Source organism: Neopelma chrysocephalum, unplaced genomic scaffold (assembly GCF_003984885.1).
Source record: "Neopelma chrysocephalum unplaced genomic scaffold, ASM398488v2 Primary Assembly neopelma1_84, whole genome shotgun sequence".
Lineage (NCBI taxonomy): Eukaryota > Metazoa > Chordata > Aves > Passeriformes > Pipridae > Neopelma > Neopelma chrysocephalum.
The window spans coordinates 6,329,531-6,355,854 of NW_020897746.1; the positions used below are offsets into that span (position 1 = coordinate 6,329,531).

Consider the following 26,324-nt stretch of genomic DNA (forward strand, 5'->3'; position numbering starts at 1 on the left):
TATTTGAAATATAAACCTCCCTCATATTTCATATTTGCATAAAACATATAGAAAATAATTATATTGCACAATTCTAGCTAGAAATAAGAACACTGCTGACATGCCAGCTGCCATACTAAGTGTAGCCACAGATTAATGTGATGTCCCAAAGCACATAAAAATTAAGCCTTTGTTTTTATACCCTTAATATGAATTCCATTCATGGCAGTCAGAACATGAACAGTTTTGCCATAAATGTTTTTTAAAGGAGGCAGCAGTGGCATAAGCAATGTAAAATTTATTTTATTTATTTATTGATGTAAAATTTATTTACTCCTCAGATTTGCCAACAAGTTGGCACAAAGGGAAGAATCAGAGTATTTTTGTACTTGGGTTCAATAACCCAACTATCTTGGGTTGATGATTACCAAGAAAAATCTATTTATTACCAATAAGCCTGATTACAAAATACTTCATTATTCTACAGATAAAGATGTTTAACTATATAAATGTATTAAATGTCTTTACAGGGACCTTACCTTGAGCTCCTGGTCTAGTTTATCTAAGCTACTCTGAGATCCTGTTTGCTGCTTGTTGCCATCTGCATCCACACCAGTCACATCATTGTAGAACACACTGGCACCAACCACAGACCCGCCATCCCGTGTCTTCCCTCCTGACAGGTTCACCCCTACAGCACACCACAGCTGGGAAGAAAAATAAATATTTCACTTGAATTCTAAACTAAAAAAAGAAAGAGACACAACCATTGTTAAATATGCTAAGTAATACAAACATTTTGTGTAACTGCAGTCCATTTTAAGGAATTCATTACAATTAAAGTCACGTACGTTTCTACTGAAGCTTGAATTCTTCTTTACTATGCTTTAAAAAGAAACTACTTAATTTCAAAAATAACATAGCTGAGTCTAAGATAAAAATATTCAAGCTATAGGTTGTCCAAGTCTCTCTATCACCACTGGAAATATCCTACCTTCATAGAGGTATCCTTTTCATCTAAGGGTCTCAGGTAAACAGGTACAGGCAAGTTCTTCATCTTATTTTCACCCTGTCCACCATTTGCCACCTAGGTTAAAAAAAAAAAAACAGAATGAAAAAGCTTTTTTACTATCTTTGGAATCAGTTGCTCAGACTTCACTAAACAAGATTAAGAGTTTTGCATTATTGTTTTCCTTAGAAAGATTCTTTACTGCGAAAGTTCAACAAAAAAATGCCGGAATCACTCAAACACAAGCTGTGAAATGATACTCCATTCAAATGTCCCAAAACATGAAGTTGTCACCATTATACATGAAAACATGATACCTGTTTGTACTTCTGAGGTAGACTCCAGCCAAATGCTTGCACCCTGCCATCCTCTTTCTGAACATGTGCTTTCACCTGGCGATACTGCTCCCTCTTCTGCTCCCTGCGTGAGGCTAAACTGGCTTCAGTTCTGGAGAAGAAACATTATTGAAAAACCTCTTTAGAACTCTTTGTGCAACGGGAGTTGCTGTTAAACTCAATAATCAAGATCTCTGTGGAAGCACTGGGTTACCAGAGACAGCCCCAGGTCTCCTGTGGGCTGTTTCTAAGGGACTGGTGAAAGACAGGTACAACCAGAAAGTCTGTTGCCAGGATCCTTACAGTATATTAACTTGGGTTATGTACCTCTACTAGAAGCTTTAAAAGTTGTACATCCAAAGAATATATTGTCAAAGAGAAGCACAGCAGAAAAAAAAGTAATTACAGATGCTTGTTAGCTTGACTCATGTTATTTTCCACTAAAGTACCTGTACAGTTATTGCTTAGCTACAAAACTTGCATATAGAAGTGTACTTAGTGCTGCCTCCTGTGCCTAAATGCACTTTTATGAAAGACAGTGACATTTACCAAGCACAATATTGCTGTCAGGTATCCAGAGTACTCACCCACTGCTGCACCTTTCAGCCTGCACTGTCTTGAGTTCTTATGTATCAGCACTCACTTCAGGAGAACATTACACTTAGCAGCATGTTAAATCTCAGAGGATTGAAAGAGTAAACACTTGATAGAGCATATCTAGTATTATGAAACTAAAATGTCTTACTCTTCACTGAGGAATTCAAAGGCTTTAGATTTGTCACTGGGTAATTGAGATAAGGTGCTGCTTCTTTTCTTGACTGACGGAGTAATGTGCGAGGTTGGAGCATTGTATTTAACATTGACAGGAGGTTCTGGTTTCTTTGCTGTATTGCTGGAGGAACTGAAGAGCCTGCTAAAACTAGAAGAAAGAGGAAAAAAAAAAAAAGAGTCAAGATTTGTCAGATATATCCAGATTTGACTATGCAGGCAAAACAGTGCATATGCCAGCCTGCTCAAGACAGTTAAACTAAGAAACTGAAGCCCAACATAGCAGCAGCCACCACACGCTCAGCAACACCCTCAAAGCACAAAAATTCATGTCAGTAAGAAAAGTTCTTAAAGAATTATTATTGCATTTTTTATCAAATTTAACGGGAGCTTCATCTTGAATTAACATCTACAGGGAACCAACAAATATTAGGATGTGAACACCACACCTGGAAGGCAGGTTTATGAAGCACATTAGTTCATGCAGAGAGCACTTTAAAAACCCCACCATTTTCTAGGCAAAGACAGAATAGTTATCAGCAAACCACAACATCAAAAGGATTATTCAACAATATCTTGTTGTGAAAACCAATGGTTTAGATTTAAAGAGCTTGAAGTTAGCAAGGACAATGTACCAATCACTAAGCTGTACTTCACAGAGGAAAAGGAAGCTGAAATAAATGCAATCCACACATGCTATTCAGGTTTCTACTATTCATCATAAAAAAGAATCCAGAAAAATGTTCAGGACAAGAGTCCTGGTGCATATTCAACTAGGAAAAACAAAATTAAAAATCAAGCACTTTGGCATTTAACTTCACAAAGTGCACAACCATGTGATGCAGCTTACGATACATTTTGTCTTCTAGACCAGTCTTACCGAGCTGGCATGCTGGGTAACAAGAGGAGAACAATTAAGACATCTTAAAGGATAATTAGCTAACATAGACAAATGTGCCAGCTAATTGGTTAGAGTCTTTCATTTATTTTTGCCAGTGAGTTGTGTTTCAATACTTACAACTGCCAAATGCTCGATCTCTTCTTCTCTTGCATGGCTGGATTTTCTCTCGACGCTCTACAAGAAATAAATTCCAAGTTTACTGAGTAAGCACCAATTAAAAAAGGGAAAGGAACAGAAGAGGGTGTAACTCTAATTTTTTTAAAAAAGGATAACATATCGAAAGTAACAAAGCCTGTTTCTTCACGTTGCCACTTCTATTCTGACCAGAGCACAATACTGAAATTCCCACTAGATCAACTAAAACTACATAATATATTCCATCCACGTTTCTTTGCATCCCAAACACCAGTTGTGTTTGGGGAGTGCTTTTCAGATAGAAGAGACAAACCTGTGTAACACTTTGCAATGAAAACAGCTAAAAGAAAGCAGCAAATCATTTAAATTCTTCTGCCTCCCATTTTTTAATATTTTAACCATCGCTTTTTGTTTTAAAGCCTCTAATTCTTCAATATATCAGTAAGTGATAAAGTGAATGTTCCTGAAGTCACAGATGCATTAACAGAGATAGGAGAGGGTTTTTACAGCAGACAATAGCTATATAAAAACAAGCCATATCTGTTGGGAATATGCATTTTTCCAAAGGCTCACAGATATGAGGACAATGGGAACAATCAAGTGCCATTGCTGAACGTGGCCAGCAGGCAGCACCACTCGACTCTGGTATGGCAGGGGTATCTACAATTATCAGCTTTTGTAACTGTTCCAAAATACACACATTTCTTCAAGGGATGCTTATTTTGCATCATATGAAGCAACAAGTTTTCACTGAGGTCTCACCAAGAACCCATTTTGACAAGTTATATGCCCATAATTTAAAAAACAAAGTTATTCACGGGCATGAGGGAGACAAGCAGAAGGCAGTTAACCTACTGACCAGATCACCCTGCAGCTAAAAATGAGGAGGTTGTAAAATCCAAGGAGCTCTGCCAAAGATTTTAGAAGAGCCTTTCACCTGATCATCTCAGTCCATCGCACGGCTTCCTGGAGCTCCATCAGCCTCTCCTTGTACTGGTTCCTCTCCATCAGGACTCGAGCCATCTCCACCCGGGTGAAACGCTTCCGCTGCGCCGTGGGGACGTCGCTCTGGGCACACAGCAAAGCAAACATGGCAGGAACAAAGGAGAACAGCAGGGCCTTGCAGAGTCACCCTCTGCCTTCCCACAGGAGTCAGTTTAGGCCACAATTCCAGATTCCAAACCATTTGGGGCTGTGTAAAACTAACTCAATTTTATCTTCCTCTCCTCCCATCCTTTGTATCCGATATAATCTGAATGTGACACAGTAATGGGCAGAGAGGAAAGAAGGAAAACTAATCACTGTCAGTTAAAAGTTTACTTGTGCTCTTTAGATCTTCTGTCTTTTCTATTCATGGAGAAACTTTACTGACACTTATTAAGCAGTAAAGCTTAGTAGCATTCACTAAACATATGGACTTTTAATGTCCCACTGTGAATTACACTGACAAAAATACACATACACACATACACCTACATCATCATCCTCTTTAGCTTTCTGTCTTGCTTCCTCTGCTTCTGCACGAGCTCTAAATACAAAATAAAAAACAGCTGCATTAAATATCACAGTTGGGTTTTTTCTTTCTTTTTCACAAACACGGAATTAAACTTACTTTCTCAGCTCTTCTTCCAGTTCCTTGTTCTTCTCTTCAAGCTTTTGTTTTGCCTGTTTTACAGCCTCCAATTCACCTTGTAGTACATCCTTCTCACAGGTCAATTCATCCACCTTTGCTATCAAATCATTCTTCACTACATTCAGTGCATTTCTGCACAAACATGGAAAATACACCATTACAAAGATGATCATGGTCTCATAGTTCAGTGTCAAGCCTGATTTTATTCCTGAAGACCTACACATTTCATAAAAGCTGCTGCAAAAAGGTACAGCTTTTTAAGAGATCAAACCCTGCCCCCCAGATCATAAATGTTCAAACACATTCACACCCCTGTATTAGAAAAAAGTATTGATAAATCAGTTTGCTTGGAATAAACTCCTCCAGAGTGCTCCAATGGATTTGCTTCTGCACTTACAGCTGTTCTGACAGGGAGTTGACCTCATTAGGACAGAACACTGCTTTTCTTGTAGCCTTACAAGGATAAAAGCAGCTTTTGCTTCTTAGGTCCCTAATTTCTAGAAGAATACCCACTCAGCTATATATTTAGCCAAATACACCTAAAAATTCAAAATACTTATACCAGCACTACTCTTAGAACTGAAAGCACATCTGTATAATTTCGACTGTGTATGAAGATATTGAAGATATAATGAAATAACAAAGTCAGTATTTTTACATAAACAGTCTCACTTACTTTGTCTCCAACAGCTGAGTGTTTTCCAAAATAAGGTTTTCAACCTCCCGTCCCATTCCTTTCCAAAGGAAACAAACACATGAAATTAGCAAATAAAATGGATGTTTTCATGAAACTTATGTTTTGCCATTGTCTAAAGCCAACTCAACTTTATGTATGACAAACTTGTAAGGAGAACTGTGAGCTATCTGAAGTTCCAGGTCCAACCTACCTTCTATAATTAGCTTTCCCCTCCACCTACTCCCAGTTTGACTTCAATTAAAAGCATCCCTGGTTAGTGACCAGTGCTGCCTCCACCTACTCTATATATTTGGAAGATGTTACAGTACTAAGTCAAAAACCAAACATAGCATATACTGCAGAAGTATTAGTCCACAAAACATTAAGTTTAAAATGCTCAACTGTCTTTTATACCACGTTAGATACAAAAGTATATCAGTTATAGACACAAGACATGCTGAATAAAGCTCAGATTGTGAAAGCCCTGCAGATTTCCCCAGAGCAAATGATACCTTACCAAAGAAATTATGGTCTTTAATGCCCATGCATTCCATGTAGAGCAAAAACAAGAACAAGAAACATTTCATGTAAGGTGTAGTATGAGTGAAGAGCAATAAAAAATTTAGACTTATGAAGTAAGAGCGAATTAAAACAAAGCCACCACCAAAAGTCTGAAGTGGAATGTGATGTGATTAGAGGCAGGATTTGTAAGAACAGATGTTGAAGAAATTAAGTCTGTCACAACCATTTCTATTGGTTAGACCTCTTATAAAAATCAGTAATAAAGTCTCTCATTTTCTGTGAAATAATTTAGAAGCACAGTACTTAGAAGAAATGCTAATCCATTCAGGAAGCATTTCCAATTAATCTATTACTATGGAAAAAAGTGAACCTATCTTTTTATGTAGCCACTTCGACGTTACTTAAATTTATGAAAATCAATTTCTTATCCTATTTTTGGCACACCCAATATAATTTGCAGGATTTTAGAAAGAAACTTTCAGGAGAGAATAATTATTTTGCATCTTGCACAGCAAAATAATTACCACAGTGATAACAGCAGAAATTATGTTAATTCAAGATTAACATAATGAATGAGAAAGGTATCTTAATGGTGGAGGCCTTTTAAAATACTTTACAAACACAATCTTCTAAGAAACTTTGGTAACAGAAGACTTAAAAGATATTTGGATAACAAAGAAAAAAGGTATCTATAAATAGACATGCAAGTCAAAGTTGCCTCTTGAAATTTCCCTCTCTGGGTTTTGGATTAAAAGTAAGTGACATTTAATAGTGAAGCAACTTAGATCAGCTATTGTTAACTTCATGAATATCTGGAGAAATCCCCTACACTACAGTCACCATGAGCTTTTGTTCAAGAAGCTATTGCTTTTTAAACATTTTCAGTATTCACAGATAAAAGTAGGTAGGATCATTTCCAACAGGTTTCAGGATCCTTTATAATGCAAGAACAAAAATTAGAAAGCCAGAGTGCAAAGGCAAATTAAAAAAAAAAAAAGGTACCAAGCAGGGAAAAAAATGCAGAGAAATGTATTTTATGAGAGCAGCAGCCAAGAACGCCTGACTGGAGAAGCAACAGATTTCAAAGATTTTTTTAAAAAAGAAGCATACACACCAGAATATTCCCCTGGGTATGCAGCCCAAGAGAAAACAGATTAGAGAATCCCAATTAACTACTTTGACAGAACTCCAAACTGAAGTTTAATGCTCACTGAGAACAGATCCAAATGCTTGAAAAACACCAACTATCCTGGATGCAGATGTGGATTTTCAGGCACTGTTTGGACTATGATTGTCCTCAAAGTGAAATGACAGTTCTACAGTAAAAATTTGAGACCAGCACATTCTGCATAACAAACTCTGGTATAATCCTGTGCTTAGTCTGCATACACTGGTGCTTCCAGCAGCAGTTTTACTGAAAATGGTAATAAAGTCAGTGACAAACCTTTGATAAGTTATAGCATGAGGTTATTTTTGGCCCACAGAAAACAAAGCACTGTGATCAGGACAGTCTGACAGTAATTTGATTGGTTTAATCAATTTATCACATCATCCAAGGTATGGAAGTTGCTCTATGTTATTACTTCTCCAGTACCTGTATTTTTGCATGCAGAATGTGTGATTAGTTGTCCCTGTGACAACGGAGTGACAAGAGTTTTGGATGAAGTATGTTCCAGTAAGGATGTGGAGATCCTTACTGCTCAGCAGAGTGACAACAAAGGAAAACCATCTCAGACTGGAGATGGGCCCATTACTCCCAGTGAGTAACACTTTGCAGAAATGTCACCTGCCTGATGTAAAACACGTTTCTGGTCAAACACTGAACAACCAGAAATCCAGATTGCACACAGGAGTTCTAACCAGTGGTAACAATCTGTATTTTTGCTGGATCAGAGGACAGAAGCAAACAAGCTGCTGATTGTCTCTACACAACCCATTTTTAAAACATCCAAGAGCAGCATTTGCATTTTATACATTCCATAGTACCAGCCTGCATTATTTCAAAATGAGGCCTGAACAATGATATGGCCAAAAATATCTTGTTATGTTGTTTATAGAAAGATCATTCTTCTCATGACCTTTTTGCTCTTGATCAACTCATGTTCCCCAAACTTACACTTTGTTCAGTCAGCACAGAAGTAACAGAAAGCTGCTTGGACGGAGAAGAGAAATGTGGGTTTCCCCTTCCCTTTCAATTAATGATTTGATTCTCAAATTACCACCATTGCATTTTGCTGCAATTCTCTTTGAAGTTAAAATCCCTAAAGAGGTGATAAAGCCAGGCCATTCAGATCAGGCACAATCTGAATTAAACTACCTAAAACTAGTTCAAGGCAAAAATCCTTACTTGAGATAAAATCCTACTGTCAGAGAACATGTAGGGAGAAATGAAATAGGGAATAGTGTAAGAAATGCCCCAAAGATTAAAGTTTTATTCAAAGAAAGAATAAACACTTTCTCCTGTTTGAATTCCAATGACTACCTTAGGATGCTACTCAAACGATTTTAATGCAAATGAAGCCTAACAATAAATCCAGCAAGAATAATTAAGTACTCCACTAACAAGGAAAATTCCTGTACACAGCATCTTTAAATAACCTTCCTTACCCAGCAAATCTGCACCTTCATCCACATCTCCAATTAGGCCAGAACCAGCAGATGACAGCTCTTCAAAGAGTGACTCTGTGTTACGGTCAAACGCTTTGTTCTCGATGCCTTTGGTAGGAGTGCTGCTCAGGGAATTAAACAAGGCATGAAAAAGCAGAAAGAAAAAACATTCTCACCATGAAGAAAGTTTTCTCTGCATCTTTACCAATAGTTCATTTGTTACCCCCCACCAAAACCTAGTAAAATTCTCAGCAGCTTTCAGTTGCCTTACAAGTCCTAGATCCTATTTTCAAATACTACGTTGGCATCAAGATCCAAAACTTGACATTGGTGCTCATATTGAGCTGGTCAGGATTTTAATAAATTAAAGCATATCAAGTTCTGGCCTGTAGAAATTCAGCCCCATCAGGACTTAGTCAGCCCAAATCCCTAAAGAACAGACAGCTCAGCCAAACTGGAAGTCATTTAATATAACAAGAATGCAAGAGAACCCAGTAGTCAGAGATCAAAATATTCCTCTGGCCAGAGAAGTGGCTCCTTTCACACAAAGCTCTTACACCATTAACATTCACTGTACAAGGTAATTTTTTCCATCTCATCACAAGAACAAAACACATAGACACAAAATGTATTTGAAGGATTTGTGACTACACCCTGAATTGTTTAGGGCTTACCTAAAAGATCAGGCACCCCCGGCTATTAAAACAGTACTTGTTTATTTTTATGGGGCTATAGAGCTTTGGAAAGAAATGTTACCCTTCACAAGCAAAAACCTGAAAGGGAGCAGACTCAGACAAAAGTTCTGTCAAAACTGGGATTCCACCACCAGAATCTGATAAATAAATGCTGTAATATTTCCAAAGCCAGTCATAAATCCAGATTTTAGAGATACAGGTGAAGACACAAGGGTCTAGTTTAGAAACTGCTGGTACTTTGAAATCTTCATCTAGGAAGAAAAGGTCTTTTGGTACAGACCCTTTGCTTGGAAATATGTAAAGAATATTTAAGTACTCTTAAGTCTGTTATAGCATGAAATACCCTGAACATTCATCAGGTTTAATAATAGAATAAAGAACTTCTGTTGCATTTAAAACCTCCTGAGGAATTTGGGGAAATAAGGTCACAGAAGTAGGAGATTCATCACATAATGCAGGATCTTAGTCTGGTAAAATTTCTTAACAAATTACAAGTTCCAAACTGAAACCTAATACACTCTAAAATTTGTCTTCTTACTCAAATCACAACACACAACTTACCTGGAACCCTTATACCCACTGAGATCTTTATCCATATCCAACTCTGGAGTTGACTCAATGATTGCCTGAACTTCAGATTTTTCTTCATTTTCATTTCCCCCTGAGGCAAAGCAAGTGGTACAGCTCCATAAACAACATCACCGTGACATTAACCACATGTAGTTGTTATTAATCAATCACCAACTCATTAGATTTCTGATCAAAAACTTATTGAGGTAATTAAATGAGAAAACCTACAGATTTTGATACTCTATGGCAGACACTGGAATTTCCAAGTCTCTCTTGAATTTAACATAAGTCATCCAACAGTAGTTATTTCCCACTATTTCTGCAACTGGAACCAAGATGTCTATCATCTCATGACTTTTTGTGTCTAGCTAAGTTCCATTTCAAGGAAATGTCATAAAGAATTTCAATTCTGAAGAAAAGGGGACTAAAGCCACCAATAAACAACAGACTTATCTCTTATCAATATTCTGTACTCCTCAAAATATCGAGTAAAAAACTCCAATGTTTCTCCTTTATGGCACAACAAGATATTTAATAACTGACTAAATATAAGGTCCACAGTAACCATACACTAAGAATTTAAAGCAGCTCACCAGTGGACACATTTCTTGTCTCTTGAGCTGCCTGTACTTCAATATTCTTGCTTATGTCCACCTTCTCATTCGACATCTCTGTGTCCTTTGCAAGCCCTTCAACATTTTCCTTCTGAGGAGTTTCAGCAGGCAGCACAGGCACATCTGAAGCAGCTGTGGATGCTGGAGTAGTACATTTGGAGCCTGCCTGGCTGACATCAGAGAGCTCATCCTAAAATCGTACAGTTACCATTAAAAAATGAACACAAATAAAAGTGTTATTAGAAGAGCTGGGCATATAAACCAAAGAACAGAAACCAAAATTCCTGTATTTTACAGAAGGCTATGCAAATGCAAAGAAACAGGAACAGAAAGAACACTTTAAACCAGTACAGTCATCTTTAGACTATGGCTGTTTTACTTCTCTTAAGGCAGCTATAACTGCATAAAAAATGCCTTTATTTTTCATAGTAATGTTTGATCCCAGTTGATAATTATAGTCACAATCTCAGTTGTGTTAAGTCTTCCAGACAACAAGGAGCATTCCCACATTAATAATCCTTCTATAGTTGCACATTGAACTGCTGAATCTTCCCAAAGCCGTCATAAAACTGCTTGTTCAAAATGCACATGGTATCTTGAAACATCTTCTTAAAAAGTAGAGATCAAAGCACTGATGCAGAACATGGATTTAACCAATACAAAATAAAATATTTCACAGAATCATAATCACAAGGACCTTGAAAACCATCCACTTCCAACCCCCTGCCATGGGCAGGGACACCTTCCACTAGACCGCGTTGCTTCAAGCCCCGTCCAACCTGGCCTTGAACACTTCCAGGGATACTTGCAAGCACTTCACTGACACTGTTTTTATGTGTTTTCCAGTCTGAATTGCAAGCCCTGGATGACACTGGGAATGAGACATGGAACTGCAGTGACCACCTGTCCAGTTAGATTTCAGATCCACTATGGAACACCAGCAAATAGCTCCTTCTCAGAAGCCAATTCCTGCCAACAATTTACTTTACAGTGACACTGTATCAAGGCCCACAAGTGTGGCATTAATTAAGGAATTAATCCAGCTGCTGGATTCCAGATTATGACCATTACTCAGAGCTACAACAGGCACTGGGTAGGAGGATAAGATAGACCCTGTTTGATACAATTAGAGGCCACTACCTGAATATACCAACAGCCCTTTTCTGGACCTTCTCTCATCTCCTTCATTCACATTTTACCCTTCATTCATGGCCAGACCCACACCAGCATCCAGATGTCTTAAGGATGACTTAAACAGCACATGACAGTGAACAACAGCTCACTGCAGACAGGAAAACAAATTGGTCTGTTTAGGCCAATATTTTCTAGCACACAATGTTAGAGGAGTCTTGCTGGGGAAAATAAAGATGAAACCTGAGGCTGGTGTGTGCAAAATGAAGGCAGGATGGTAAGTTTTGATAAGAAGTTATTTTAGGGTTTTCCAAAATCAGAGGGAATCAGAGGTGAAAGCAAAGTCCTGGAAGTCTGTGACATTTAAAGGGTTATCGCAGGATACCAAACTTGTCAAGAATGAATCAACTTCAGATTCTGTAAAGCACAAATTCACATACTGCTAGGATCCCTTTTTGAGAAGGAAGTGAAACTAAATTTTAAGGTTATTTAAAAAAAACAACACAAAAGAGTTCTGTATATAGACACACGTTGTCTCATTTGCACTTAGCGTAAGATTACTAAGAATTGTAACTTCTAAAAGTTTACTTTTGGAACTTCCTCGAAAGATATGATTTTAATTTGGGAGAACAGGGAGGAAAACACACATTTATGTATATGTAAAGCTTGCATCCTATGGCTACACTCCCACATGGAATTTACCAGCCCTAGAAACACAATTCAGCACTTTCAAGACCTGCCTATCACTTACTGACAGTTCTCATCCTTTGTTAGTAAATTGCAAGATAACCAACTATTAATATTTGATATTCTGACAAAAGTATTCAGAAATACAGTCAGCTAACAGATGCCTCTAAAGGAACAAAAGAAAAGGGGAAAAAAGCTACACAAGTTACCCAATTGCCTTTTGAATTGGTGAAGTTCAGCCACTGGGTAATGATTCATAGTTCAGCGAGCAGATACAGAAGGGAGGAAGTGGTGCCCCTTACCAAGGGGATCCACAGTTCACACAAACGAGGAATAAAACCTCAACAGAGCTGTTGGCTCTGTTCAAACATTTCTACATCTTTGTATTCCAAAAGCATCCACCGACTGATGCAGCACAGACTGATCACTGACATTCACACACAAAGCTCAAGAAAAACAGCTTGATAGCACAAGAAAAAACAGTGAATAAAAACAATGCATGGAATGGTCCTTTCCTTAAGGGCATTTCAAATAATCTCATTTATTTTATATTTCTGACTTCATTTATCTACGGTATTTTTTCAGATTACTCTTGGAAACTACACGGATTAAACTATCATGAATGTTTAATCTAGAACTAAAGAAAATGAAAAGCAATTCCATTAAGTGGCACTGAATTAATCAAAATATCTCAAAGTCTAAATATTCGAAAGTCAGTGCTGTGTTGACTTTGTAAATTTGACCTTTTTTGGTCATGTTTCTAAAAGACTTTTCCTTAAAAAAAAAAAAAAAGCTTAAAAACCTCAATAATTAAATCTGAAGGAGTAACTTGCCTGCAATGCTGTGCAGAAATGAGCAGAAGAAAATGACTGGTACATAATTGTGTGTCATCTTACAATGATACCCAGCAATGTCACTACTGTACAAGCTACAGAACGCTCAGGTTTTTTCTCCTGGGTTTCTCCCTGCCACCCCATTCTTTGTGATACTTATACAGGAAACACTGACCATTAATGAAATGTTCATGCATGAAGGGAATAGGACAAATTCAAGATCCAAACTCATGGCTAGGACCATTGTTAAGTGACAAATTTTTAGAATCAAACTCATGTTACTTCGATATGTTTATAATTAACCATTATTTACACTTCCCATTATGTCCACATGACCTCAAGGGGAAAAAAATGGGTTCCTATTATTTCTGAATAGCTTTTTTAGTTCTTATCAGTTAAATATTCCCTTGCTAGGTAGTTATTAAGTTCACTTAGGAGGAAATTCCCCCCAGCTGTATGCCTTTCCAGAAATAACAGTACTCCCATAGTATTCAAAAAAAAACTCATCAAGAAACACATAGGGAGAATTTACACATTCTGGAGTTCTTCACCCTGCAGATCCTCCTCCTGCTGTGCTGTGAGTGCAGCCGAGTCCTGACTGCCAGACTCATCACACTCCAACACCACTCCCCCATTTCTCCATTCCTGCAGCTTGTTCTGTGCCACCCTCTCACTGTTGGAACACAGAACAATTGCAGGAATTCTACCCAGGCTACATGTAAGGGAACTCATAATAACAGGCTAATCTAGGAAAGTTAGGTCATTCTCAACTCTGTGGCCTACCTACACCATACACCTGGTAGTAGGCAGAGCAGAGTCCATGTAGTAATCAAAGCTTTCCTTCTAAAGCAGTATTAATCCTGTTTACATTACCTAGTTACATACCTAGTGTGTAAAAACAAGTTGGAACCTTTGCAAAGGGTCCTCAGTCAGAAAGAAAAGACCCACTGCTGAGAGTAACTAACCTGTATTAACCACTCATTCAGAAAATGCAACCCAAATTCTGTTTATTCCAGTAAGAAAGCACCCTCGAAGCTCATTCAAGTAAGCAACATGGTTGGCTTGCACAAATATGATTTAGGGGTTCCCTCCTCCCTTTCAATTTGTTTTTTCTTCATCCTGCCAAGGATCTGTTGTGGGAGTTTCTCCTGACAAGAAGGCAGCCAAGCTGTGCTCACCTTCAGGCTGGTGTGGGACCGTGGCTGGCTCAGCTCGTGGAACTTCCAGTGCTCTGATGCAGGTGTTTCTGCTGCTTCTCTCTGAGCCTCAGGCGTGAGAAGGGCATCTCCTGGAGGTAATGGGAAGATGCCCAGTGATATTGGACGCTCCTTCCTGTTTGAAAGGGAGACAGGTCTCATCAGCCATTTCAGATGTCACACAATTCATCTTCATCCGAAAAATCGGCAAAGAAGTGGTGAATTTATAGGTTCAAACATCCATACACTGTTTGAATAAATAAACAGTGGAGCATACACAGTATCTAATAATTTCTCATTTCACATGATTGCAAACAGTCAATTCCATGGCTTTAAATAGTAGTTATTGATATACACTGTGGCTTATCAATAGCAAACAAAAGTTTTATAGAGACTGAATACAAACTAGAGTCCAAGACAAAAATGTCTCCTCATTTCAGATTAAATTAGTTTTCAGTAGCCACTCTTAAAAATACAATTCTGCATGTTTTTTCCCAAATTACAGTACCACGTAACTGTACAATGGCAAACAGCTAAATCATCAACTGAAGCATTTGTCAAAGTTGTAAATAATCAGCTTCAACTCCAACTCTTCTCAAAACACAGGGTATTTTATTTCTGCAGATCACATAAATCACATGGATTTGTTTAAGTGCAAAGAACTGGGTCAAGGAATTACTGATGTTAAAACCAGCCCAGCCAAAAGCTGTGCAGTTTTACCCAAGATCAGTTCAACACTCTTTCACCCTAAAGCTGCACAAAAGCTTGTTCCAGCAAGGCAAGTTACTTCATCCCAACTCTTCCCTCTCTTTTCACTTCCCTACGGCAAACAACATTTGGAAATTCCAAAGGTTTGGATGTTGACCCTCAAAAAAAAGTCCCCAGGTCAGTAGTGTGATCAGTGAACAAAAGGATTCATTCTTCCTGCCAGCAAGAGACAAAACCATTGTGTGCAGTGCCATTCATAGGATGCTACAGACAGCCCTGAAAAGGAAAAATATCAGCCAGGCCTCGAACTGAGATAAAGCAAAGTGTTTGTCCAGGCAGAACAATGTAATGCAGAAAAAAAGAACTGTAATCAACTAGCACAGCTTTAAGTATACTAGAGGCAGAAGATAAAAGTGCCCACAAGAGATGGCAAAGTTCTCACAATTTGGCATTATGAAAGGTCAAATCACAAACACATGCACGTTCTGTTGCAAGGCTTTTCAGAAATTAAACAAAACCCAGGCAGAATTCTGTGCAGAATTAGTATCTGCATATAAATTATATGCAAAAATATGACAATGAGTGCTGAAAAGCAAACACTAAGCATTTTGGGGGTTTGTTTGTTTATTTTGAAGAAAAATTAGTCAAGAAGGGATTTTATTTAACAATTAATCAGTAAACTCCTTTTGGGAAATTTTTCATTGCCAAAAAACACAGTGTTCAAACAGCCAACAATTTTAACTGGCATGAACCTTTCTGGTACAGGTGCACAAAGATGCTCCTTGTCACAAAAGTCTTTGCAACTAATTCTCAAATTGCAGCTGTCTTGGCCTTTTATAAATATTATTCCAAGTCAGGTCATTAATTGGGAAGGAGTTGAGCAGAGCAAAGCAGGCAGCAAAGTGAGTAAAGCAAATTCAGTCATGGTTACAAAATTAAAACCATCAGATAATGCTCCAGCATCTGCCAACTGACTGTGCCGAAAAGTCCTCCTGAGAAACCCCCCAGGGCTGAACAGAGCTGGATTCCAACATTCCCACTATTGTAACAGGTTCTGTTTTTCTTTAGATTTCCCACAGCTCCAATGCGTGTGGGGAACAAAAGACACACCACAGAGGCTGAGATTGTGTCAAAAGACGGGCTGAGACCGTTTCATTGGATAAGAAGTGCAGGAACAAAAAGGAGGAAGAAAAGCTGCCCTTCAGTGGGCAGATAAAGCTCGTGCTGTGAGGGGCTGGCCTTGGGCATCCCCTCCTGGGCTGTGGGTCCAGCACGTTTCCTTCCTTGCAGGACATGCCACAAAGCTCACCTTCCTTCCAATCTTCAGAACTGAGAATATTAAATGGGTACCAAAAATGCTCACACCTGGCATCTCTTTTTCTTTTTTTTTTTTTTTTACAGATTAGTTTTAAATAAATCTTATAATAAACATATTTTTATGTGCTAAACCACAGTTGAGGTGCGTTGCAAGGCTACGCAGTAAATGGAGTTTGCAAAAGAGGCTAATTTTGGAAATGAAGGTGTCTGCATTAAAAGAAATTACCTGATTAGACTGAAGCAATTTCACTTTATTGCACTGATTGTTGACAGGAAAGCAAAGAACCTCCTCTGCTCCCCCAGTGCCCAAGAAATATCCAAAAATATCACAGTGAGCAGAACGGAAACAAGTATTTTAAAAGCTTAAACTAATATTCTGAAGTGATGTACAGAAGCATTCACAGGAGCCTTTAGGATAAGCAACCAGATGCTCAGTTCTAAAATCCGACTAGTGTTAAAAAATAGAAACAATTCTTCTACAATTAGATTCCTTCAGCCCACATTTTTATCTTATTTTTTTTTAAATTAATAAAGACTAAGGAACTGAATTCTAATTCCTGTAATTCCTGAAACAAATTACTAGAGGCGGGAAAAAGCATCTCCCCAAGACCTTCAAATCCATTAAATACTCTCCGTGCAAAATGAGCAAAAGCACATTACAAAAACAAAAAAAATCTGTTTCTTAAACCATCTGACTGCTTAAATTTAAAAAAAATTCATATAAGTTATTGAACACAGAATATTGAAGTTCAATATTCTGCTTTGTGGTTTTTGGTTTGTTTGGGATTTTTTGTTTGTTTGCTTAGAGTGGGGGTCATTTGTTCTAGGTTTGGATTCCCCCCTTTTAAAACAAGCATAGCCTTACTAACTATATCAGTCTAAAAAGAGTTACATTTTAAATTTATTTTACTTCTTTGTATTTAGGTATTCATACAAGTTCATTATCACCTATTGGTGTTAATTGGTATTTCTTTTATCTATTGATTGGCTTTAAACCTTTGGAACAATCCTTCTGTGCTCACAGACCCAAGTTAAAAGCACACTACCACACCAAGTCTACATGCAGCGTGTGTATTAGGGAGGAAAAGTCAGACAGCTGTTCCAGAGAACACTGTTTTCCAGCAATTTTCCTGTTTGAATTAAGTTTACTATTAAATTTACAACCACAGTCGAAGTATGTCAAGTTTTCAGGTCAGAAAGCTGCATTTCAAAACTTTTCCAGCTGTTTTCCATTAGGCATTATAGTACTGAAACACGTTGGGATTACTTCTGGTGACAATATTCTAATGCATCTCTGTCTGCTACTGCTCCAGGCAAGTAGGACAAACAGAACATAACTTGAGGGGGGGGACAGACAGCTGGCAACTTGCCATACAAGTACAGAAACAGAGGAGAGGATAACATTTGGCTGAACAATAGTGAATAGGCTTTAGGAGCTCTAATGCTCAAATAATGAAAGATTTTTTTTTTCCCCACCAACCAATAATCAGATCTTTTTAAAATAATGTGATCAGCTAATTACTGTGGTTTTAGCATCAATTAACTCATCTTACATAATTATTTTTGATTTCAAAAAGTGCAATTTAACAGTGCAAAGCCTCAGACTGCATACATTTATGCTACACAGGATCAGCCAAGTGCCTGACAATACACTGAACGTGAGCTTTATCCATGACATTAACATTGCAGCTTTTTTGCAGGTTACAACAAACCACCATAAGAGCTTTCTACAGAAAAGAAAGAGATACATGAACTGACCTTGTACTCTCTTAAAGGCAATGAATTTTGAGTGTATAAGAAATATATTGTCCATAAATACGTTTACAGCAAAAACTGACACTTATAGATAATTTACATCTCTAATTCATCCTCGCTCTTTCTGTTGGGAAGGAAAACAGAAAGAAGGGGAAGAGGAAGAACACGAAGCCAGGGTTCAGTGGGTCAGAGTACCTGAGTATCCTTGGTAGGTTCTGCGTCAGAGCTGGCACACCAGTGGAAATAGAAAAGTGCACGAGCAGCAGAACCGAGAGCGACACCAGGATCGCGGAATTAATGACCACCGCCCCGCCAACGAAGCCAAACACAAACAGCAGCATGCATCCAGGATTCATGGCGCTGCCCTGGCATGGTGGAACGCCGCGACCGGGAAGGCTACGGAGGGGCCGAGGGTGTATCTTTGTCGGCAAAGTCTGTCATTCAGCCGCTGCCACAAAAACAATGCCATCAGCCGCGGCGCTCCACTCTCTGCAGCAGCTCCGGAGCAATGACATCACCGCTCTCCTCCCCCTCGCCGGAGCATCTATGCAGCAACGCAGAGACACAGCCAGCCCTGGAGTGACTCTCCCTCCTTCCACGCAGAGTTCATAGGCTACAAAGCTCCAAAATCTGCATAATATATTCACATCGAGCCCTCAGGACGAGCGGGTACCACGCACGCACCTCCATCACCCCGCGCACAAAAGCCACGGCAGGATTCCGGCTGTGCCGGCACAGCTGCTGACATTTTCCCTGCCTACCCAAATGCAAACACTCAAAAAAAAAAGAGCTGAAATTGTTTTAGGCTAATTAATGTACAAAGTATATCTCCACGTTTAGCAGCACAACAGCAAAAGCCTCTTTCCACTGATTTCTACGCTGTTCTCTTACCGCATTCCAATCATACAACAAATCTTTCCGATTCAGCCGAACCGTTGTTGTAGGATTAAAGAACAAAGTCTTGCAAACACAAATGAAAGGATTTTTTTTTCTTTTCTTTCAGGGTGAGAGCGTAATAAATAGCTTACCTAATTCTACTGTGTGTTGTGGATTCTAGCTGATCAACCACCATTAGCTGATGAAGTTTGGTTCTTTCCAAGTGCTCCATATAATTGTGAATCATCTGTTCAAAAGGACAGAAACAGCAAGAAATATTTAATAACATTTACTACAACTGCACGATTCTTGACCAATACAATATATTCTCCCCCTGTAATGCTAAATAGTAAAAGTATTTAGAAACATTAAAGAAATAAAGACAGAAGCAAAATTATACAGTGTGTAAAACCACAAACCAGAAGAGAAGTCCATAATAAACTAAAAAAATTGGAGAACTTCCTTGTGCATTCATGCACAGGAAACATCCTAAGGGTACACAAAGTGCATGTGATATTTCAAACACGAGTTTTGAAGAGAAGTACATGTTCAAATCCATTTTGGAGTCTAAGACCTTTATGGTCAGTAGATATTAACATTTATTATGTGACACATAATAGGCACTACGGCCTAATTGCAAAGTACTGTGAAGGTCAGACAATATGCACCTCAGATATTAAATAGACTGAATCCACGACCTAATAATCAGATTATTTCTGTAAGCAGAAATACAAAGTCATCGTCTCTTCTCCTTTTTCCTTCTAAAATTCAAAGAAATTTAAGCTTTCTGTATTTTCTAGAAGTGAAGTTTGGGGTTAAATTATCTAGGCTGACATCTCATAAAAAGGACTGAGTGGCTGTGGATTTTAGCACTCAAGAAGAGCTCTGCTTGCTCTCTTTCTCACAGGAGACAGCCACAGGCCAACATGCTGAGTGCTGCAGTCATGACTTATTTAATGAACTCTGACTCCCATCAGCCAAAGGATGCTGCTCTCAGCACGTAACTGATCCAGGACATGCACAGGGAGAAGTAACAGGTATCACTGCATCACTCCAAGAGGTTCATTTGGACACACATCTCTCAAATTAAAACAGGGAAAGCCTGAGAAGAAGCCTACACTTGGTATTTTTAGCACTTCTGCACTCACATTCACAACTGAATAGGGCACTAGGAACAATAAAGAAAGAAAGAAATCACAGGTGTACTGCAGAGGAATTCAATGTACTTTATTCCTGAGACATATTCAGGTCACATCTTAAAGGTTTCCTCTAGAAAAAAAAACATATTCTTCAAAATTGTCGCTTCTTCTGCTATTCTACCAAGGGTATACACACACTTTAGAATAGTGATATTCACAGGCATTTGTACAAACAGTGTTACATAACCTTTTATTTTGGGGGCAGCTGCACACACTAGGACTGAACTCAGCAGGACCTGGAAATCTAAATCCACATGTGACTTTCAAGAGAGGGTTGATGTGCCCAAGTTTGACCTTCAGATGCCACCAAACTCAGTACCACCTTCTCCTCAAACACTGCTTGCCAGCACTAGCTACATGTGAATATATATTCCTTAGTCTCATATTTTTCTGATCAAGTGAACTGGCTTAAGATATCCTGACTGATGGATATTCTGTAAATCAGTAATTTAGGTTAAGTGGTGGTTACATACAGATGCTGGTTCTCCCAGCATTCACCTGAACTAACAAATATAATTCAGACAAGAAAAAAAACAATCTTGCTATTTTTAGAGAAACATTATATAATATACTTGAACTGCTGTCAAAAGCTTACAACATTTATCCTCCAACAAAACGCAGCAGTTTCACCAGGCCATTGCATTTGTTTTCTGATTTTTAATGCTTGCTCACACACAGAGAGGCAAACAAAAGGACTGAAAGCTCCACCTTCAACTATCCACATTTTTTGTTTTTTCCATTTCCACCAAGCAGCCAGAACTAGGTGTTCCAATTGTTCCTTTGCATAGTTTTGCATAAGTTTATTATAATGCAAATTAATTTAGAAATTCCAGTGGGAAAAAAAATCCCAACAGTGCATAACTTCAAAATGCACACAAGATACATTCTGTATCCTGTTCCTGCCTGCCCTCATCATGGGAGGGAGATATTGATGGGCAGAAGCTGACCTCCCTGCAAACACTTCCATTTGCAGCACACCAATTGGTTGCTTGAAATAAAATTTTAAACAGAACAACTGTTGTGTGTTTTAGCCAGTGAACGGGAGCTGAGTAACTAGTACCTCCCCAAGGAACTACTGTCATATGGGGAAAAAAGAGTAGGGTCAGTAAAACCCACAAAACTTTCATGTTTTGCAAAGTACATGGTTTAACCTAGTTTTTCACCTCCTCTCAGTCTGTTCTTTTGTTTACTGAACTGTCTCATCACATTTATTACCCACAGACAGAGGCTGGAGGGCAGGTCAATTTAAAGGATTGTGCAGTTTAGCATTGTCCTGCAGCTGAAAATGATGCTGATGGTAAAATAAGCCAATCTGTAAGTCACATACTTCAGCACAAAGCACATAAGCTATAGGAACACAAAAATAAAATGAAAACCCAAATGCATGTGCACGTGCAGGGTTGCATGGCAGTTCTCCACAGATCCAGGCTGGATGTGCCTGTGCTGTCCAAAAAAATCGGGACAAGAGTGGGACCACCATGTCACATCCACTCTCTGCCTCCACCCAGGATCCCAAGGATAAAGGTTGACAACACTGAAATAGTGCCCACAAGGAGAAGAGCTCCTCACCCTCCCTCCCTGCCCATGGGATGGGGGGCTGCACAGCTGGTGCTGTGGAGTCAAGAGACAGTTTGTGTGGATTCTCAACTTCCAGAAACAATTTAGTTTGAGGGCTGAAATAATAAATTAAATATTGCAGCTTCTTGGGAAGTAAGCTCACTGTAGCTGTTCATCTACAATAAAACTTTGAAGACTCACTCCAAAACCACTGGGGTTTGAACCAGACTACAGCCAAAGATCTTTTCAACCTAAATGGCCCTCGAGTCTCAGCATATCCTTGAAGTGCCATATCCAAAAAACCATGCAATGAATTAATGCACTAGAATTCTCAATGCTCAAAACCTAAACAGAAGTTTTGCTGTTTTGAGATTACTCAGCTATCCAAAGAGAAGTTTTAATAATACCAACAACTTAATAATAGACTTAAATGGATTTAATTGCTTTCCACTCAGCACAATCCTTACTGAAGTTGAGCTGAAGGACAGATGATAAATAAATGACTATGTCCACCCCCCTACTCTTCAGTAAAAGCTACAGTCAATATTTAATCATCCATAACCTTGTACTACTGACAGCTCATCCTGCTGCCCATGAAGTCCACAAGTATCCTGAATACGACCAATTGTTCCAAGGAAGACACCCCAAACACTGAACACTTCAGCATTGTAATTAAACACATTGCTCAATTACCATCAGCTGAGGGGATTAAAGATAAACTCAGAACTTGGAAGAATTAGAAGAATTACCCTAGTTAGTTAACAGCATTTCACAGTTCAGGGGTTAGTCATATTAGGGCACATGTACAGACTACAACGACCTTTGGAACACATGACAGCTGGAACATGAAATCCATACCCTTCAAAAGCAAAGTCTTTCCACCTCAAGAAAATACTCAGATTGGTTTCCTCATATGGCACGTGACAAGCTCTACAACTGCAGAAGTGTTACAGGTTTTTCTACATCTTAAACCTCAGCATTCAGTCCAAGACAATTTTAACATCCTGTCACTCATTTCTGTTCCTACCCTTACAAATACAACCACTCCCAATGTACGCAAGTCTGATACTGCCTTTGTCACAAACAAATGTGGATATGCCATGTTGGGGATATTGTTACCTGCACATTTGCCTTAACCAGGTTGAGATCATCTCCTTTATACCTTCCTTGCTCTTTCACTCCTCCTTCCTTTTTGTGTCACTGCTTTAGCTCCCCCCGGACAGGTTTTAGTAACTCTCTCTCTGTCAGACCAGGCTCAGAGCTCCAGCCCTCGCTGTTCATCCCGTGGATCCAATCAGGTTTGGCACCAGCAGCTCCTCCCTTTGGGAATGTTCGACCAACTGTGTATATATAGATCTTTCTGTGTCCCACATAATCTAGATTTATTAAGGTAACAGATATTTCTAGAATCTCCTTGATTCAGAACCAAAGTCCTAAATATAATTCCATGTAACTCCCTTTTTCCTTTGAGGATTTGAGGTGAACTTGCCACTTAACTAAAAGCATCATTCCCGCTGGAGAGCTTGATGCATCTTTATCCACACAGAAGATGACACTGCTGGAAGACACAGTAATATGTAAAGAAGTTAAATCCGGGTTTTACAGATCAAGCTGTTAATGCTGAGCATAAGGCTTCAGAAAAGCTATTTGCTTGAACAGATATCTAAAGTCTAGTCTCACAGACATTGTGACTGGTACCCAAGCTTGGCTATAATTGTAACTAGACAGCTCCACCAGCCTCCTCTTCCTGTCTCCCTACACAGGGACTTGCTGGGGATATGTTTATCCAAATGAACCTGACAAAGTCCACTCCCCATGCCAGAGACAGGCTCACTGTTCTGTCACATTGTATCAGTGCAGAACACTGAGAAACTTCCATGGCCCAATTATGCTTCATTAAACTAAGCCCATGTTCTGTGTGTCAGGGAAAGAGATATCGAGCTATCTCAGCCTGGAGTTTCCAAAGGATAAAAAGAATAACTTCCTTAAACTGAAAAAAAAAAAAAAGTTTATTTTGGAAATGTTTGCAGAGAAGGGCCACAGGTTTTAGACAACTCTCCAGCAGATGCTGACATAATGCTTTGCCTCAGTTTCCCAACTGAGTAATAAACATAAAACAGGCTTAGCCAAAGCCTTTAAAAAGCCAGATCCATAGTTATGAAGCCCTTTAACTATGCAGAAAGACAGTAAGACCCTTTATGTCCTACTCAGGTTTGCTCTGAAAGAGGCACCAGCAGCAGTGGCAAAAAAGCCTCCACAGGTCCATAGAGCAGACAGGCCTGCTTTTATACAGGCAATATAGCCACTCAGATTTCTATTAAACTGAATAGTATTTGAGGTAGAAAGGAATTTTGACACTCAGCTGCAGCTCTTAAGTCTATGGAGCAAAGGTCTGAAGATTTTTTTATTAGACCAATCCATTCTGTTCTCCAGCACACTGCCCTTGGCTGTCTGATTACTTCCTGCATCTGGTCCTTTATAGTCAAAGAAGGATGGAAACAAGATTTTGTACAGTCAGATTTCAGAAGTTCCAACTCAGGAACTCCAGCACACTGCTCCATTGCTCATCTGGTCTGAGCACTAGAACAGAGGATGATCAGCACAAGATCAAAACATTCCAAGCTCAGGAAAGACAAGGAACTGGAGCACAGATGTAAGAACATGTTTAGGCAGCATCCCTCCATTCTGTTCTGACTGAACAGTTGACTCTCTTCACCACCTGCTACAAGTGCCCAGCTACACTCCACCTTCCAATCTGCCAGCTCAACTGCTCAGGTTCTCATACCCTAATCCATTTAAAATCAAGCCAGTTAGTTCAAGTACAGATTTAGTGGGGAAGGAAGCTTAAGGGCATATACTCCACTCACATCAGTCAGCTCACCTCCCACTCCACAGAGAGCAGCAAGAGGTTAATTGAACAGAAGGGTGAGGAAGGCTAAAGCCTCTCTCCAGAGCTCTGCCCAGCCAGGGCAGCCCTGCTGCCTCTGCAGCTGCAGACACCTTGTTGTTGCTAGGGCAGGCTGGGGCTGGAGCTGCAATGCAGAGCCCTGGCTCTGGCAGGCTGAGCTCCAAGGAGAGCTCCCAGCTCTCAGCACAACACACACACTGCAGGAGAGGGATTGATTCAGCTCTCTCGTTCACATCACGGGTGTAACTTCCCGTGGAGATTCAGTTCCAGTAGGTCTTGGTCCATTGCAACTGAAACTGTTTGGGCAACATCCCCCTGAGCTGCTGAGCCAGCACGTGTGTTGGGCAGCGAACTCCAGCAAAGGTCCCCACAGACGAGGAAGGATTAGGGCTGAAAGGATATGGTTAGAGCCTCAGTGAAGTCAAGAGTTGGAAGATAAAGACATCCAAGTCCAAAATACTCAGCTGTGAAATAAGGAATAAAGGGAGGTGGAGGGAAACAAACACTAAGGACAGAACGGAGAAAAATTGCTAGAAATTAAGGTTGCACAAAATGCAGCCAAGTCGCATCTTTAATGTGACATCTGTCAAAGTAAGCACTGCCAACATCTTAGAGCTAAATAAAAAAAAATAAATATCTTTCTAATGCTCATTATTTGGTCCACTGAAAGAAAAACAACTGCCATTTCAGCAAGTACCAAGGATGGATCACTTGCAAAGACAACAGTGAAGCTGATTCAGAAGACGTATCCCTTCCCAGAAAAACATGGAAGAAAGAAAGGCTTCAGAAACAAGTATTGTGATAGAAATACTTGAGCCAATAAACCTGATAACTAAATGCTGAAAGTGGGTTGGATATTTGCCAAAATATCTTGCATTAAAAGAAAAAAGTTACTACATAGACCTAAAACACTACAGTTTGCTGGGAGAAAGGGAAGCAGGAAATCACTAAGGGAATGGGGAGATGGGCACTATTATCAGCCAGTCCTTTCCAGTCCCCAGGGATTTTAGTCCCTGAATCTTAAACACACATCTGATATAGCATTAAAATGCTGAGATGGTCTATCCTTGTAGAAGGTCCATAAGGAAGGTCATACTTTGCAAGATTCACAATGGTCTCTCTAATTGTTCTCAAAAAGCTCTTTGCAAGTGAAGGTAAGGAGCATCCAGTTACTTCCTGGGGTTGGTCACACAGTTGTTAAAAAGGCTCCCAGTCCTTCCTAAACAACCACACTGCTGGTAGCTATTCTTTGCCCTGAGTTCCCAGTGCAGACTTCAGCTTCCACAGCCCACCCACCCATTACCCATCACCTCTCCATGTCCTGTCTTTAATACACAGCCCTATTGCAGCAGCTGCCAGTTGGCGGCCTGAGAATTTTGTGTACCTCTAGTAGTGTGTCTGTTCACCCAAATACAGACATCAAAGTCTATGGATACAAAAAAAAAAAAAGGGCAAAAATAACCTAATTTAAAGGTGTGAGCTTCTAAAAACAATGTAATATGAATTTTCCTTCATCATCCTGATTTCCTTAAGTATTTTGGGTTGTCAGAATTGACTAAACAAAAGGAAAGAGGTGAAACATTAAAACTGAAAGAAATAAAAATGCTGAGACTGGGAAAACAAAGAAAGAAGGAAGCAAACATATTAAAAAGGAGGAGCACAGAAAACATGAGACCTGATTTTAGAAGCACAGAGGTATGGATATGCCAAGCT

The 26,324-nt window shown here is 39.2% G+C and overlaps 1 protein-coding gene across 13 annotated transcripts in view; it reads right to left on the reverse strand.

The window, feature by feature from the left end:
- The window catches only part of SPAG9 (sperm associated antigen 9), a 61,880-nt gene that overhangs the window by 16,564 nt on the left and 18,992 nt on the right, over positions 1–26,324 (reverse strand). For 2 of the 13 annotated variants that reach the window (XM_027691903.1, XM_027691899.1), the window contains exons 4-19: positions 19,100–19,194; positions 14,274–14,427; positions 10,424–10,634; positions 9,822–9,921; positions 8,566–8,687; positions 7,073–7,084; positions 5,437–5,494; positions 4,740–4,892; positions 4,604–4,655; positions 4,065–4,195; positions 3,110–3,166; positions 2,972–2,983; positions 2,069–2,242; positions 1,306–1,435; positions 974–1,066; positions 519–686 (exon numbers count right to left, since the gene is read on the reverse strand). In XM_027691903.1, the coding sequence (XP_027547704.1) occupies positions 519–686; positions 974–1,066; positions 1,306–1,435; positions 2,069–2,242; positions 2,972–2,983; positions 3,110–3,166; positions 4,065–4,195; positions 4,604–4,655; positions 4,740–4,892; positions 5,437–5,494; positions 7,073–7,084; positions 8,566–8,687; positions 9,822–9,921; positions 10,424–10,634; positions 14,274–14,427; positions 19,100–19,194 (1,722 nt within the window). Of the gene's footprint in view, positions 1–518; positions 687–973; positions 1,067–1,305; positions 1,436–2,068; positions 2,243–2,971; positions 2,984–3,109; positions 3,167–4,064; positions 4,196–4,603; positions 4,656–4,739; positions 4,893–5,436; positions 5,495–7,072; positions 7,085–8,565; positions 8,688–9,821; positions 9,922–10,423; positions 10,635–14,273; positions 14,428–18,266; positions 18,716–19,099; positions 19,195–26,324 lie in introns of those variants that run through there. The other 11 variants (XM_027691904.1, XM_027691900.1, XM_027691905.1 and 8 more) reach the window with 8 other exon arrangements.